The following is a 16,961-nucleotide window of genomic DNA, read 5'->3' on the forward strand; positions in this document are numbered from 1 at the left end:
ATGTCTTAAACTGTGGTTTTATGTAGATCCTTTTATAACAACGTCTCATGATTTTCTTGATGAATTGATGCTTTTATGATCTGTTTTTATAAGAAATCTAATAAAGAGATTGAACTTGAACTTGAACCTGTGAATTTCTGTGTTTTTTTTAGTTCACAGTGTTAACATTGTCACTGGCAAATTCACCTAACCATAACGTTACTTTAACCTGTGCTATTTTCGGTGAGATAAAATATATACATATATATCATATATACATACATATAAATAAAGTCTTGCTGATCTGTGGTCTCGTCCTCCAATGGTGCCGGTGCAAAGTCAAGTGGGCCCCACTGCATATCCAAGAACAATTTCCAAATGTAGACGGTACGGGCATTCGGAAATGATGTTTAATGCTAGATGCTTTATTCAGGAGTCATACTAGTCTGCCATGTTTCGCCTCAGGATGAGCCTTTGTTGACCTAATTCGACACCCACCACCATTAGAGATAAATAACAAACCAAGTCATAGGCATGAAAGAAATCTTCCCCATGTCATTATACTGTTGTCCATATTGATTGTGGAATTGTGTATAACACTATAAACATTAATTGTTTTTTTATAATTTTAGGCTACTCTAATAAGCAGTGGTAATAAATATATCATTATTACGTGGCGAAAAAGACATAAATACAAATAGAAAAAATACTATTGTCCATCAGATATGTAGGAAAGTCTCATTCATATTTTCATTAAATGTAAATGTTAAGCAATTCGTCACCTAAATGGTAAATACCTGCAATGTACTATAATGCATTTTTAGAATATTATAGTGCCCAATATATAGTAATCAACTTAGAAAAAATACTGTGTAATACAGTTTTAACCCAATATGAATCAATATAGGAGGGGAAAATACCATATGGTTTTTCTGTAAGGTAATTGTCAAACACTGGTGAAGAAGAAAGGGGTGATCTAAAAGTGATTTGTAAGGTCTGGTCTGAAGCGTTAAGTTAAGTATCCTCTTTAAATCCAGTGTTTGCCTATAAGAACTTAGCAATCACTATGTAAAGGAACATTTTGGATAATCCATGATCCAAGTTGAGTAAGCCACAGAAATATATTGCCCCACAGCCTAATATTCTATTATTTGAATTCCATGGCAAAAACAACCTCAAAATGATGTACATCCTTCACAGTTGGTCATAACAGTATCTGACCTCAGTGGGACAATGAAAGCATAGTTTCTCTCAATAAGAACTTGGCTTGCTCCAAAACATTTTTTTATTATTTAATCTTTGTATTAAAGATTTTCAACACCCTTCACACACAGTAGGCCAATAGCACCTATGCCACATTGTGTATCATACAGCATTAAGGAATGGTCCCAGTCCTGTTGGAGTACCGTACTCCGCAATTATATAATGTCCCATCGGTCTAACAAATTTAAGGCACATCCTGTATGGCATTCCAGGGTTGTCAGATCAGTTCCCATTTTTTACGGCATCCTCTACTCACATAAATGTGCTTTTCATTCAGAGAGCGCCGGTCCATGTCCCTTTTCCATTGTTCTAAGTCTGGTAAGATCCGTGAGCCCTAGCTTTGGACCACATTTCTCCTAGCAGTCATATGACCCACTAAGCAAATGTTTTTGCATAGCCCTGCATGGCTACATCTCCCTAGATATCAGGTATCACCTTTTTTACTGAGAGGGGTCCTTGGATGCCAGTTATATCTGTTTGACAAAGTTCTATCAATAGCCAAAATTGTTTCAGTACTGGGCAGTGTCACATCGTATGTAGGCGTGTTCCCTTCTGCCTACAGTTCTGGAAGCAGCGTTTTTTCGAAGTGCAACCAATCCTGGTCAAAAGTTATATAGTTAGGTATGCCCTGTACAAAATCTTTAACTGCAACAATCCTGAAACATGCCTGTATGAAACCTCTTGTGTTGCGGCAATTGCTTCCTCCCACCCCCCGCCCCCTCTTTGAAAGGACTCAAGTCTTCACCCATTTCTCCTTAAGATCCACCTGGGGGTCTGGGACATTGTTAATATTTTTCTGGTATATGAGAGATATAGCTTTCTGTAGGATCATCTCCAAGGGAAGTCTATCCTCCAGAGGTGATGCGTCCATTAGGGCAGTGCCTCTTGGTACATGAATCGCTAGGGCATGGCTTAATTGCAAATCCCTTAAAGCCTCAGAACCTGCCAGATTGAACTCCCCTTGGAGGTCTTCTAGGGTTTTTGACTCGTCCTCCCCCATACTTCTCCTAACTTGCTGACCCTGATCAAGTCCAATTTCCCAAATCCCTGTAGGTTCCTCACCTCCCAGAGCACATCAGTGTCCCACAGTAGGGTTTCTTATGTTAGGGTCACTTCCTATTATACGCATCGCATTGTTCTGTCACATGCCCGTACAACCATCAGACTGTGTTGCGGAAACGAAGTCCGAAACTGCCTACACAGTGTGGCCTGATGTCCCCTAGGTCCCACTGCATGCCTGTCCACCCTCAGCGAGGGCTCGTCCCATGGAGCAAATATGCTTGTATTTAGCGAAGTCTCATAGACTTCATTGGTTAATTTCCCAATGGCGATTCTAGCTAGTTTTTATCCCAAAGCAATTTCCTTGTCTCTGTTTCTACCCACTGAAAGAACTCTGGCAGTATCCAGTAGGGAGTATTTCGTGGATATATGTCCATTTTGGCAGGGAGATCATCTTATACATTGCAGCCCTGCCAAGGAGAGACAGGGGCAGGTAATGCCAGTGTATTTTGTCATTGTGGAATTTGTAAAGGATTAGGTATCTTTTCCAAAAGAACTCCTTCTTGTCCCTTGTAACATATATGCCCAAATATATGAATCTCCCATGATCTATAGGAATCGGGCAAGTTGAGACCTTCAGTGAGAATTGCCCACCAGTGCATACAGTACTGATCTCCCTCAGTTAATGTGAAAGCCAGGGCAGTCCCCAAATAAGTCCAGCATTTGCAGCAGACAATCTGGTGTCAACTCCGGGTCTGCCAGGTAGAGTAGCATGTCGTCCACATGTATATACATGCTTTCGTCCCATGTGTCCTCCCCTCACAGCTAAGCCCACACACTAGGGTGTTGTTTCATATCCAGCAAGCAAAGGGTTTGAATCCCAGGGCACCAATCATTGGGGACATCAGACACCCTTGCCTGGTCCTTCTTTCCAGATGGAACAGCTTTGAGATTGTACCAGTTACCCTGACTGTGGCTAGGGGTGCATTGTAAACTAGACCCATTCAGGCCATGCAGTTGGTAACAAGATCTGGCCTCATTATTTATGAGGGCTTTTAATTCTTCTTGTTTCAGGTGGAGTGCTTGTTCAGTCTGTGCAGCTTGATTAGAAGTACACCTGCATTCTAACCTGATAATGTTTGCTTTAACCTGTTGAGCTGCTGCGATGCAGTCCTGGTCTTTAGCTTCCATTATGGCGCCTCTATTAACGGTCCAATAGGTTTCCCATAAAGCTATGGGATTGTGACTGAGTCCCCAATGTCTGAAAAATAGTTGTCTGTCTTTTCTTGTAGTTTCATCATCTCTTTCCTGTCTTTCAGGATCTAAAGATCCAGCTACCAGGCACTGTGAGGCTTTGGCTTGGATGTCCACCCAGGTATGTCACCCAATGAGATGGTGGTCAGATATCCCTCTCACCAGATTCTTGGCATTTCAGAACCAACCAAAGGTGTGTCCATTTGTGAGACAATGATCTATTTAGGAAAATCCATGGTGGGCCCTGGAGTAAAAAGAGTATTGTCCGGTAATGGTATGGGTCATCTGCCAGACCTCTACCAACTTCATGACCTACAAAAACCTCACTAGCCATGTTGCCCCTCACTCCAGAACTAGAGTTCCCCAGGGAACATATAGCAGAGGTGCTCCAACTTTTTCTAGGGTTGATGCCTGTAGCGGGGTGAGGGTGGGCAAGTAGAAACTGATAAGGTTAAACTGTCTATTTGTTCATGTGCCTGTCACCACCACAAACATGCTCAGTGGGTTCCATATATTCCTCCCTCACCAGAAAGGGGGCTGCCTGTTTAATCAGGATGGCAACCCCCTCTAAAATCTGTTGTGAAACTTGAATGGGCTAATATCCTATACTCACCTCTATGGAACATTTCACATGAATTCCTTATGAGGTGTATCTACTGAAGGAAAACTACGTCTGGGCTGTGCCTACTTAGGAATCCCATGACCACCCCTCTTTTGATCTTGCGTCCCAGGCCCTTAGAATTTAATGAGAGAATACCTAATCTCTTTTGGCACTACCACAGGACTATCTGACTCTGGCAAGTGACCCGGTGTGATTCAATAACTGCACCACCATTATATTGAGGCCCACAGTCCGGGCTAGAACCATTGGCCTATATCTACATTTTAGATGCATGTGTAACATCAAACTCTCCCCAACAAGCTACCCAAACTACTCCCAACCCCGCAACCCTGTGCTGTCAGCTTTGAACTATCCATTCCCAAAATTTGCAGCAAGCCTGTTGCCCCACCCACCTAGAACCATTACATTACAAACCCCAAATAATATGTATTCCCTGTGGGGCAGGATTCACCACCAACGCAAACCTCAACTCAACACAAGGGCAGTACGAATACTGACTACCCTATAAGTGGAAAATGTACAAAGTGCTCAAGTGGAGCCCTGAGGGACTGCGGAATCCTTGACCCTCGCCGTGGCATCTGTAGATGAGGGACACTGCTGCTTGGGGTTATGGGCTAATATATCCATAGGGCGCCTATTTCCTCGGTTTCATCAAGGCAGCTGTCTCGAGGAGTTATGGTCACCACTCCCCCAAGTTGTCCAGCAACGGGGATCACCGCTGCCCCAGCTGGGACTGCTTCTCCACTTAGTCCTAGGGAGCCTCCGGTGTATCAAAGAACAAGGTCTTATCTGTAAAAAGGACCTTGAGGCGCGCCTGGTAGAGGAGCATTTATTTAAAAGGTATGACACTCCCTCTCTGTCTCACTTTGATGGAGTGAAGCTGTTATAAACCTTCAAGGTGTCCTCAGGAAAAAACATGACTTTTACAGTGCCACAGAGTAAGCTTGCAAAATAGCATCACTCTCTGCGTAATTAAAAATGCAGCAATGAAGGCCCACAGTGTCACCCCCAGCAGAGGGTGGCAAGTCAGGGCTCTGTGTGCATGTTCCACTAAAAAATCAAAGATATCCCCAGCTGGGACCCTAGCCATATTCATGATAAATTGCCCCCACCCCCCGCGAGACTCCCACAATTCGAATATATTTGTGCTCTGATCGCCCCTTGTTCCCGGGATTCTAGTTGGTGCACCTCTTTCTGGAGTCCAGCAAATTAAACTGTGAATGCACAAATGGAGCCCTCAGCCTTAGAGACCCATTCCTTTGCCTCTGTAACCCTATCCACTGTGTTAAACCGATCCTGTCGGAGCAATGAGATATTGATACCAACCTCTCCAATCTCTCCCTCCAAGGAAGACCGGGAATCCTGAATCAAATGAAGGATGAACAAAGCTTGCTCTGAAAAGGGATCAGTGGAGGGCAGTATGTCTCCCAGTGGGACTCCCACCAAGCTGATCGTGTGCCCCGTCAGTTGCCCCAGTGATGTAGTGGCAGCAGGGCAGTCACACCACTCTAGGACCCCAAGTATAGATGGTGGTAGCCTTGGGTGTCAAGGCCACCTATTCCTCTCAAAGTCAGGAGCTGCTCAGGCCCTTCAGCCAGGGGCACTTCAAGTGGCTGGTCCAAGTGCTCACAGGCCCTCCCAGACCCCTGAAGCAGGAATCAGTCTAGGGCAATTTTCTCTCACAGTCCTTATGAATTTAGGGCCCATCCTATTGGTGGGCCGCCACTCTTACCCCCTCTGGTTTGCTGAGTCAGCACCAGTTCAGATAAACTCAGGTCTTACAAAAAGAGAAACCCATTCCCACCTGAGAGAGCAGGAAGTTCTCTGATGCAATTTCCCGATGGTCCCCCAATGTCATGAAGTCTCCTGTGGTTCGAGCAAGAGACTGCAGGCTCTCCTGTGCCTCCCCTGCGGCCCGGCACATCACATGGCCCAGCTTGGCCCAAATGCAACCCGACAGGCAAGCAGTATCTAGGCCTCTCTCTGTGCCCCACCAAAGCTGTGTTAGGTGCTCCGCTGCATAGCTACAGTTACTCCTTCCCACTGAAAGGTCGCTGGTCTTAGCTCTGCACTGTGGCACCACTAACCGGCTTGGATGCCCCATGGTCGTACATGTAGCGGTCCAGACACTCACCACTGGAGGGCCTGAGTGAGGTTTCAGGTCTGTCTTCATCACCTTTGTAATGGCAGCGGGTACAACCCTCACTCTCCGAGCACCAGACCGGCACCAGGATTTGAAGTCTGTGAGCGGATAATAGGCTGATTGCACCAGGGTAATTAGAGAGCTCAGCAAACAGCAACCACCATGGGAGAAAAGGCAATGTAATACCAGGCTTCTCGAAATATAACTCAGGCTACTAAACAACAGAGGTCCGGAGATAGACAAGAACAAACTATGATCAAAGTAAGAGGCGTACTATTATATGAACAAGATATCTCTTGGTAGCTTAGAGAAAGCCCTTTGGACGGCACCAGCAGATTCCTCCTAACAACAGTCATACAGCAAAGTCATTGTGGGACCTGCTGTAAAGGGATTGTTGTATTCAGTGGACTGAGGCTTACAAAAACACTGATACAGGTAAGATTCAGGACACACAAGACAGCAATCAGATCAGGAGGAAAACATGACAAAGAATATGATTAGGGCTTCAGAAATCAAGGACAGGAATACAGGAATCTAATGCAGGCTATACCCAAAATACATTGGTACAGGGAATTGGAACTGGAATTCAGACTGTACCCAAAAGACACTGGAACAAGATATGCCACTTTGTTACAGGGAAACTAGAACTAAGATTCAGAGCAAGGAACTTCAGGATGTACCCAACAGGTACTTGTACAAGTTATGCCCTGCTCGTACATGGAAAATGGAACTAGGACTCAGAGCAAGGAACTTGAGGCTGTACCCAATAAGCACTGAAATAAGAAATGCATACAGTTCCTACTAAATCAGTAAGACTATGTGTTCAGGAAACATGAGCTTCAAAACTATGGGGGACTTAGTCCACTCATACCATCAGAATATGTTGACCTAGTTCCTGGCTAGCTCACAGTACGCCATCCGGACCTGTGCACATAGAGGATATTGGATGGTGTCTGCAACCCCGGAACATGATAACCCTGATTCCTCCAAGGAATTTGTGGAAACAGATCTACCCTTTCATTGTTAACTCAGGCATTCCCAAAAGGAGACACAAAGAATACATGAATTGCCATTTAAACATTTATTGAAGCAACTGGATTCTTGTGTAAAATATGTGTGCTGCAATGATTCATTGGATAAAGCCGAGCTTAGTAACCAGCATTGCGAGAATGGTGAAAAAGATAAACAATTCAACCATTGTGCATTTACATTGATTATATTAATACATATAATTGTACTCCTACCTAGCACTGCCAAGCCTAGAGAGCATAGAGTGAATATGCTTCTGCCAGATACCATTGAGTGCTTTTTTGCCATCTACCTGCGTGCGTTCATTGTGTCACCTGGTAGCTAGTCTGCTGGTGAATGGTCGGCTTTTCAGGATAGTGAAGAGATTCAGCTGGGCTAGAATTCCGGCATGCAATGACCTCAACAACCAATTGATATGCTCCTCTGCCTAAACAAAGACTTGGTGCAGTGTATATAATAAAACTGAACCCATTCGTACTGTGCCTGAGTTCTGGTCCGGTTTTCATTGTTGATTCTACCTACTCAGAACCATCGCTGAGCAGACAATAATAAACAAGGCCAATTTGTGCAGTGTACCCAGTCCTTGTACAGAATGTTCTAAGGTATGATAATGTGCCTACGACTAAATGCATGAAAGGAAGGTTAGACTGAGAATCAGGGAAACACATAACACAATGCTGCTCAAGCAGCCACAGGAAAGCAGGACCATGTAAAAAGTAGGAATGAGGAACTCCTCTCAGGGTTACAAGGATTCAGGAGTGCATGCAACTGGAGAAGAAAGCAGGAGCATCCAGCAACAGCACCAGTTGAAGCACAAGCTATGAAAGCAAAAAACAGGCTTACATCTCTTCTCCTAGCTCACAGTCACAAAAAGTGATTGGAATTTAGAACAGGAGTGAGCATCCTGCATCACAGTATGAGTGGGAGCAGTCAAAGTCCCTCCTCAAGCTCTCTATCTGAAGAAGTGCACAGAGGTTCCCGGAAGCAACCAGTGGCCGTAACGAAAATCTGAAGTGGAAAATAGACCAGATATTATTTTGCAATATGACAGGGATTCATGCAATAGAGCACATGGGAATGCTGGAAGTGGTAAGCTAAGTTCCAAGTATAATAATATTTAGCCAAATTCTCCTCTCTAGCGCTCCGGGTCGGTTATGGCATACAAGTACCATAATGCATTTGTGGTTGATAAGTAACCTCTGTAATAGAATCTCGAGTGGAACTGGTTTCCTGATCACAGGAACTTGACAAATGCAATTTACAAATATACAAGGGTAAATCTCCACTTTTTGAGGGAGATCCTCACACATGTAAGTTTACTACTTAGTACTAACTGCGGAGGAATCAGGGAGTGGCTCAGGGAGGAACAAGGAGGGGTTTAGGAAGGGCTAATAAGGGGTTTAGGACGGGTCAGACAAACACCCACAATAGAGCAAGTCCATAGCTATTCACAAACTGCACTTCTAAAGTTACTATAACCAAAAAGAACCCAAACAGTAGTAGTAAAGGCATGCCAGCTCAGACCTGGAGTAATTTGAGCACCACGCAGGTAGTGCAACACCCTGCCATAGAAAGTAATCTGCGCCGGGATTTAAAACAGAAACCTATAGGAAATAATGTAATTTTTTTTTTACTTTTTAAAAATATATATACATGTAATTTAATGTTTTAAAAATATATAAATACATACAACATCTATTTCACCAGTATTACCTTATTTTAATATAAAAATTAATATAACTGTATTTTTTCAAAAAAAGTTACATTTTTTAAAATTAATTCTAATTAAATATATGATTGTATTCTCCAGGAATTGCCCATTGCAGAAAACTATAGGCCAGCCGGTGGGTAGATAGGGTCTTTATGAATTGTACGTATTAATGAAAACAAGGGTGCATTATTCTTTAAAAAGCAATATTCTTCAAGGTACCCTGGGTGTATTATTCTTTAAAAAGCAATATTCTTCAAGGTACCCTGGGTGTATTATTCTTTAAAAAGCAATATTCTTCAAGGTACCCTGGGTGTATTATTCTTTAAAAAGCAATATTCTTCAAATTCAATGATCCTGCTTTTCCCCCATTCCATTAGCAAGTCACGGTAGCATACAATAGAGTTTCTGTAAGTTGCCTTATCAATAACCACAAGCATTCTGAATGACATAATAATCGTGAGCTTACACCTTGAATTGCAAGATGTCCATGGTTACTGCCTTTCCCCCTTTATCAGTTGTTGGAAATCACCGAATTGTGACTGAAAACGGTATTGAAATACAAAAGTGTTAACCCTTTTAAGCCCACCTGGAACCTTTTACAAATGCTTATTATCTCAGAAACTACTGAGCAAATTTACACCAAAACAATGAAAGCATGCTTCTGAGTACAGGTTGATTTTGTTGCCAAGTTTAGTTTAACTCCGTTCAGCAGTTGACTGTAAGTGCGAGCAACATTTTCTATGGGAGCTAAAAAAGAAAAACATCTCACTACACCCCCAATATTTTTCCCCTGTGTGAATCTGCATATAGATTGACGTGCTGACCTTAGCTGACTATGCCAAGCGATGGCCAAATGGGGTGCATGACCTTGTGTCCATGGGGTCAAACGTTGTAGGCAAACCAAAAATGCCTTCTCAATGGAAAGTGTGTATGAACCAATACTACACAGTGGCGAATGTCACCTGTAAAATACCTAATGCCATCAACTTAGGAGCAACAACTGGATCTGGAAAGCCCTTTTAGAACTCAGCATTGATAATATCAGGGCAGGGGGCTTTATAACCGCCCACTTTACGATATCGTACATTAGTAGCTCATTCCAGCGCCTGTGCCTTCTGTATAAAATGTGTTTTATCAAACTGAAAACGTTAATTTTGGATGTAACGTACCTGATTTAATTACTTTCAAAAAAGTTTTCTTATTTGGACCTCAATTCTTTTGCTGCTAAATACATGTTTCAGTAGTTGGTGAATTCTTTGGTAGCTATTTCGCTAAAGTAAACGCAAAACCTTTGTTGACATTGCAGAGGCACCGATCAAGTAAACCATTAAACTGTTTTTTAACTCAAGCAAACATTGACTTCTGAACATTATTTCACAATTGATTAAAAACGTTACTGTTTTCACAATTTAAAAGTAAAAAAGCATCGCGGACAGAACACTAACGCAGAACGTCTATATTACATCCAGGTACTGACCACTTGCCATTCTCAAATCTTTCAATTCTTTTGACCTAACAATAAAACAGAGTTATTAATTTCTAATTTTTTAAAGAAAATTGATTTGAACTGATTAATTTATGATATTATTTCCTTTGTAAAAAGTATAAACCTTTATCGCTCATTGCGTGTGGCCTTTACTTTTCCTATTTACGCCTCGGAGTTAATTTCGCCTGCCCCGACGGAATTAAGGAGCCACTCGTTTGTGTTACGCTGCAATTTCCCCTGATACTCTCATTCTTTTTCATTTGAGGTTTGTTTTTCACTCCACCGTATGAGACGTTTGACTATATGCAAAAGCCTTTGCTATCGGACAGTAGCTCATATGTAAACTCCATTTAGAGCCCTGATAATTGCATTTTAGATTTGTATGTTGTTTGCACATTTCTGGGCACAATGTATATAGTCAGCTTTCAGAGCACACGAAATGACAGCAACTTTTTTATAAAGTATGAATGCCTTTCTCGTATTTTGTGTCTTTCAGAATGGCTTGGAATTTTGGAATCTGCTGCTTCATGCTCCTATTTCATTCGGTGCACAGTGGTGAGTCCTTGCAGTGAAGTGAAAAAGATGAATGGTATATTTATTGCCTTCCATTTTTAGGTCGAGCATTCGAGACCTCTTGTATATACTTTAGTATATATCTTTTAGATACTTTAGTATATATTTATATGTGTATGTGGGTATGTACTTTGTGGGCTCTGGAGATCAACCCTAGGACTTGTCTGCTTCGGGACTTTTTTCTGTTCAACTGCCTCTATTTAACTGTCTTGATAGAAAACAACCAGCAAAGTTCAGTAAAATACCAGAATTGCTTTCTGCTGAGGGACTTTCTTTTTTAATTTTTTCTGGCAACTGCCTCTATTTAACTCCTTTAGCACTCTCTAGATTCCAGTCCATAAAAATTGCATTCCACAAGCACCGGTAGACAATACCATTTTTTTCAAATCTTGTATTTTCAGTGATATGACCACCGAAAGCCCTGATTTTATATTAAAAACAGAGCTCGGACTATACCATTTCCCGCTGAAAGTCAATATTTCTCTCCATGTGTTCCCATACCTGGCATGTCACGCAGTTTGATGCTTACTTTTCCTCCATGTTAAAGAACAGAAGAGGTTTCAGCACCCAGGCTAATGTGCTGCATAGCTAAATACATATAAGGTCCCAAAGGCGAGACAATTGCATTGCAAATACTTGTTTGAACTGAGGTTTTGCAGATTTGTCCAGGAGCACCGGGAGTAGGGGTGTGAGAGGTGCTGCATAAACTTGACTAATGTTGAGGATGTTAAGAAGGAGAATTAGCAATATTTTGCTTTTCTTTTTAAAGAGAGAGGGTTAGCTGTAAGGTAGTGTCTTCTGACAAATTGCTGCTTTTTAAACTTGGATGTTGGTGTTAACTTTTTCTTTGTCGGACTGTAAAACGTAAGGGAATTTTGTAAAGCAAATAAAGTGACAATCTTGTTGGAGAACAGGGAGTGTGAAGGAGAGTGTCAAGGATAACTAGTGTTTTTTTAACACACAACTAAATTTAAATACTTATAAGAGAACTATACAAAAATCTAAAAGCATATCAGCAATAAAGTAGGAAAGAGGCACTTTTTTCTGAAGTGTTATGGAAAAATAGATGTTAATAGGATCAAAACAGACCAAAAGACTTTACTTGTGTGGTGTGCAAATAATAAATATTCACAGAAATCCAAGTTCTGCATATTATCCACATTATCATTTATGTGTCATTTAGGTTTAGCAGTAAAACTACATGTCTGATGCTAATTTAATGGCTATTTCAATATACCATTTCAATGTAAAATGTGCTGTCTGCAAAAGGCAGTACAATATTTTTGAAGAAAGGGAGTCGATGAAATTGAGAGAAAGAAGTTTAATTTAAGTATATGCAGCAACCCCCAGCAGCTGTCATCCAGTGCACTCCTGTCCTGTCTCCATGACTCCAACAGACTGGCCTCACGTAGTAGAACAGCAGTTGCTAGGATGCAGTTGCTGGGTATCAAAACATGGTGACATCACCAAACAGAACGCATAAAGATTACAACATATCCTCTTTCCATTAACAATTAATAATAAATAAATTTAACATTCAAGAACAAATATAATCTTGTAATTTCCTTGGCGGTGTTATTTTATGCGTGCTCTGCCTATTGTTCTTGTTAGAATAATCGTTGTTATGGTTGTGTTTGGACACAACAACTTTTCCAGGAACTGATAGGCTCCTTTCACCTTCAACTGGATTAGATTTGAGCCAATCTTGAATCTCAGTCTCATTGCATTTGGCCACACAAATTGCATTCCACCATTTACCATCAGAAAGTTTCAAAAAGCTCCCTTGACCACTAGAACTTTTTTTGGATCAGATATGAACTTCCCTTACAATGGATAGAATCAGTTTTCACCCTCACATACATACCCAACTCATACAATCTTGGTTTCTTAAACAAACTTTCATTATGTTTCCGTTCATAGGAGTCTTGATACTTCTCAACTTTGGTTCTGGCCTCACATTCATTTATTACTGTTCTTCCACATCTTCTCATCCATGCAGGAACAGCAATGGAACATGGTGTCCTACCCTTCAATAAACAAAAAGGGGTTTCACCAGTTACAGAATGTGGGGTTATCCTATAATTCCATAACATGTTTTTCACCTCAATCCTCCAACACCCATTGGTATGTAAGGCTATCTGAATACATTCACCTATCACACGGTTGAAGCGTTCGATTAAACGATTTCCCCATGGATGATATACTGGAGTCCTGGAATGTTTAATGCCCCATTTTTTTAGAAAATCATTAAACTCATTGTATGTAAATTGAGAACCGTTATCAGTCAGAATCTCCGCAGGACAACCTTCTCTCCAAAATATTTCTTCACAGAATTCAATTACGTTGCTGGATTTAACTTCTCGGACAAATGTTATTTTCGGGCATTTGGAAAAATAATCCATTAATACAATTGCATATTTGTTGGCAATTCCTAATATTTCAAATGGGCCATAAATATCCATAGCTAATCTTTCCCATGCACGTTTTGGCCACTTTGAATGGTGAATGGGACTTTCCTGTACGACATGACATTTGTCACTGCGTGAGCACGCTACACAATCTCTTACAAATCTTTCAATCTGTCTGTCCATTCCTGGCCACCAGAAATCTTACCTTGCTTTTCTCTTCATTGCAGTCATTCCGCCATGTCCTTCATGCAACAGGACAATTAGCCTTGGTCTTAGGGTAATAGGAACTACCAACCTGTCACATCTCCTTAATATACCATTCACAACAGACAATTTGTTTCAAACTTCCTTATATTGTAACATGTTCTCTTGGAGTTTCCATCCATCAATGATGGGCAAACATTCTATTAATTTTTTCATAACAACATCTTCCAACATGGCTTGTTTCCATTCACCCTCATCGATAGCTTGACACACATCTGACAAATTGGCTACAACCCAATCATCCACATCAGGATCAATGTCATGGTTGTCTGGTTTGGATACAGGAAGATGGGATAAACAATCAACATTAATTTTGCTCACACCAGGAACATATTTGAAACAAAAATTAAATTCTTGTAAACAGTAAATCCATTTTGCAATACGAGGAGTAGCTTTCCCAGCACCAGATGTGGAACATAAATCAATTAACGGTTTATGGTCTGTGTGCAATTCGAACTTTGTTCCCCAGACTAAATTGCGGAAGTGTTGCACGCCCCACCAACATGCCAACGCCTCCTTCTCAATTGTGGAATAGGTGCTTTCAGCACCCTTGATTGTACGTGATGTAAAAGCTATCACACGTTCTTTGCCATCCTGCATTTGCATTAAACTGCCCCTATTCCATAGCTACTAGCATCAGTCACAATTATACTCTTGTCATTAGGATTAAATGGTTTCAAAGAAGCTGCATTCGTGACGGCTCTCTTTACGTCTTCAAATGCACGTTGACAATTATCAGACCATTCAAAGGTTACCTTTTCTTTCATCAGCTCTCGTAAGGGAAAGACACATGTTGAAAAATTGTAAATACATCTTGAATAATATTCAGCTAACCCCAGGAATGACCTTAAATGATCTTTATCACGTGGAACAGGGGCATTTTCTAAATCCGCAACAAGTTTGAACTTAGACTTGACCCCTTCTGATGATAGTGTGTGTCCAAGATAATCTACCTCAGTTTTTCAAAATGTACACTTCTGTAGACTTATTGTTAAACAAGCTTGTTCTAATTTGATTAACACATTCTCCAAAAATTTGTCATGTTCCCATTTATCTTTACCCCAAACTAATATGTCATCTTGAAAAACAAGTACATTTGAAATGTCTCCTAATATGCTTTGCATGATTCTTTGAAATACTGCCGATGCTGAGCCTAAACCGAAAGGCATTCGGACAAATTGAAACGCTCCTTCCGGTGTGATGAAGGATGTCATATGCTTCGACTCAGATTGCAAAATACCTGATGATAAGCACTTGACAAATCTAAGGTGGAGAAAAATTATCCATTATCAATGCTCGATAACATTTCATTTATGTGAGGTAGAGGATAACGGTCTATCCATATGCACTGGTTTAAATCTCTTAAGTCCACACACATGAGGATGCTGCCGTTAGGTTTGCGCGCGATAGCAATCGGACTTAACCATTCCGATGCTTCTATGGGTTCAATAAAGCCTTCCTTGCATAGCCTGTTCAATTCTTCCTTGAGAGGACCCCTTAAAGCCAGTGGAACATTCCTTACCTGATGTACCTTGGGAATAGTTCCCTCTTTCAGAATTATACGATGTCTACATTTTTTCAAGCAACCCAATTCTTTTTTAAATAGGTTAGGAATTTAGATATCCAGACTTCACAATCTAGTGCTTCAGTTAATAGAACTTGAGCAGGGTGGTTGGGATTAAGTATAATGTCTAACTTTTTCTGCTCCCACCACCCCAGCAAAGATTTTCCTTTTTCCACCACATATATTTTGGCTTCAGTTTCCCTGTTTTGGAATTTGATTATGGACGAAAAATATCCTAAAACAGGTAACTTTTGTCCACAATATCCCGCTGGATTAACATCGGTAGATAGCAGCGTTTTGGAACCTAATTTTGCCCAAATTTGTTTGTCAATGAGAGTGAATGGGGAACATGAATCTGCCCACATAGGAATTGTTTTGTCATCTATTGTGACGTTACATTTGCACCAACATCATTAACATCACCTGTAACATATATTTCTACATCACTTTCATTGGAGTCCACAGTGGATACATCTCTAATCGCATTCACATTTGGTTTTGGGTGAAAAGTATTAGATGCTTTGCACACTCTGGAAAAATGACCGATTTGTTTACATTTGTAGCATCTACTTTTCGCAGCAGGACAGTGAATGGCATCTGAAGAGTGCCTGTTACTACCGCATCTGTAACATATTTTGTTGGTAACAAAAGGTTGTTTCCTTTTTTCATTTTTGCTTTCTACATTTTTGTTGTTCTGTTTGTCCCCAAGATTCACCTCACAAACTTTCGACGTATTTGATTCGCCTTGTGTAGATCCGGTGTTTGTTAACTCCTTCACATATTGTGATGTGTTCTCAATACGTTTGGCAATTTGTATAGCTTTGTCCAATGTAGGGTCTATTAGGTCTAATAATTTTTCTTGTATCTTTTTGTTGCATGTGGCATTGATTAATTGGTCCCTAATAATTTCATCACATAGGTCTTTAAATTTACAGGTGGTAGCTAATCTTCTTAATGCCGCTTCATATTGCTCAATTTTCTCTCCTTGCAACTGTTTCCGTGAAAAAAATGTGTGCCTTTCAACTACAATGTGCAGCTTTTTTCCGTAATTTTCCTCTAACATGGCCATGGCAACTTCATACACATCTTTGTCATCATCATCAGAGTTAGAGTTATTATTATTGCTACTTCTTTCAACTGCCAAAGGTTTTGGAAGGGTTTTTAATACATTCCTGCCTTCGACACCTAGATGGTGTTTTAAAATTGCTAATTTTCTACTAGATATGTAGACTTCTGCACCAATTGCCTCCAAATATGTGGTGAAGGATTCTTTCCAATCCTCCCAAGTCATGCAAGGTGCACCAGGCTCTTGTAGAAAGGTAGGGGGAGGTATATTGGTTTGATTTGACATTTTGTTGAAATGGTAATCTATTCAATAAGGAATATATGTCTCTAATGCAGTGTATTTTTACACAACTCCCACAAACACCCTTTGTATTTCTCACTGATAGTGCTTGTGTCACTAATAAGGCTGAAGGTTGTACAGTGTTTTATTATTAGCTTATATATTTTTTTATTTGGTGATTCACACTACTTGAGAACGAAGTTGTTAATAAAATGGTTATGTTATTGAGTCTCACCTTATTTGCGCTCTTCTCCGTATATTTATTAGCACTTCGTATTATTATGGCTGAATTCCTGTTGCTATGGCTTTGGATTTCGTATC

General features: G+C 40.8%; 1 protein-coding gene across 2 annotated transcripts in view; it reads left to right on the forward strand.

Moving 5' to 3' along the window:
• The first annotated feature begins 10,395 nt into the window (after positions 1-10,395).
• The window catches only part of LOC146862709 (plasma kallikrein-like), a 640,898-nt gene continuing 634,332 nt past the window's right edge, over positions 10,396-16,961 (forward strand). Inside the window, exons 1-2 of one of the 2 annotated variants that reach the window (XM_085641979.1) lie at positions 10,396-10,469; positions 10,983-11,041. In XM_085641979.1, coding sequence (XP_085498105.1) covers positions 10,984-11,041 — 58 coding nt within the window. In that variant the 5' untranslated portion in view covers positions 10,396-10,469; position 10,983. The remainder of the gene's footprint in view (positions 10,470-10,982; positions 11,042-16,961) is intronic. The other variant, XR_014978168.1, reaches the window with a different exon arrangement.

Source organism: Triturus cristatus, chromosome 2_2, assembly GCF_964204655.1.
Source record: "Triturus cristatus chromosome 2_2, aTriCri1.1, whole genome shotgun sequence".
Taxonomy (NCBI): Eukaryota; Metazoa; Chordata; class Amphibia; order Caudata; family Salamandridae; genus Triturus; species Triturus cristatus.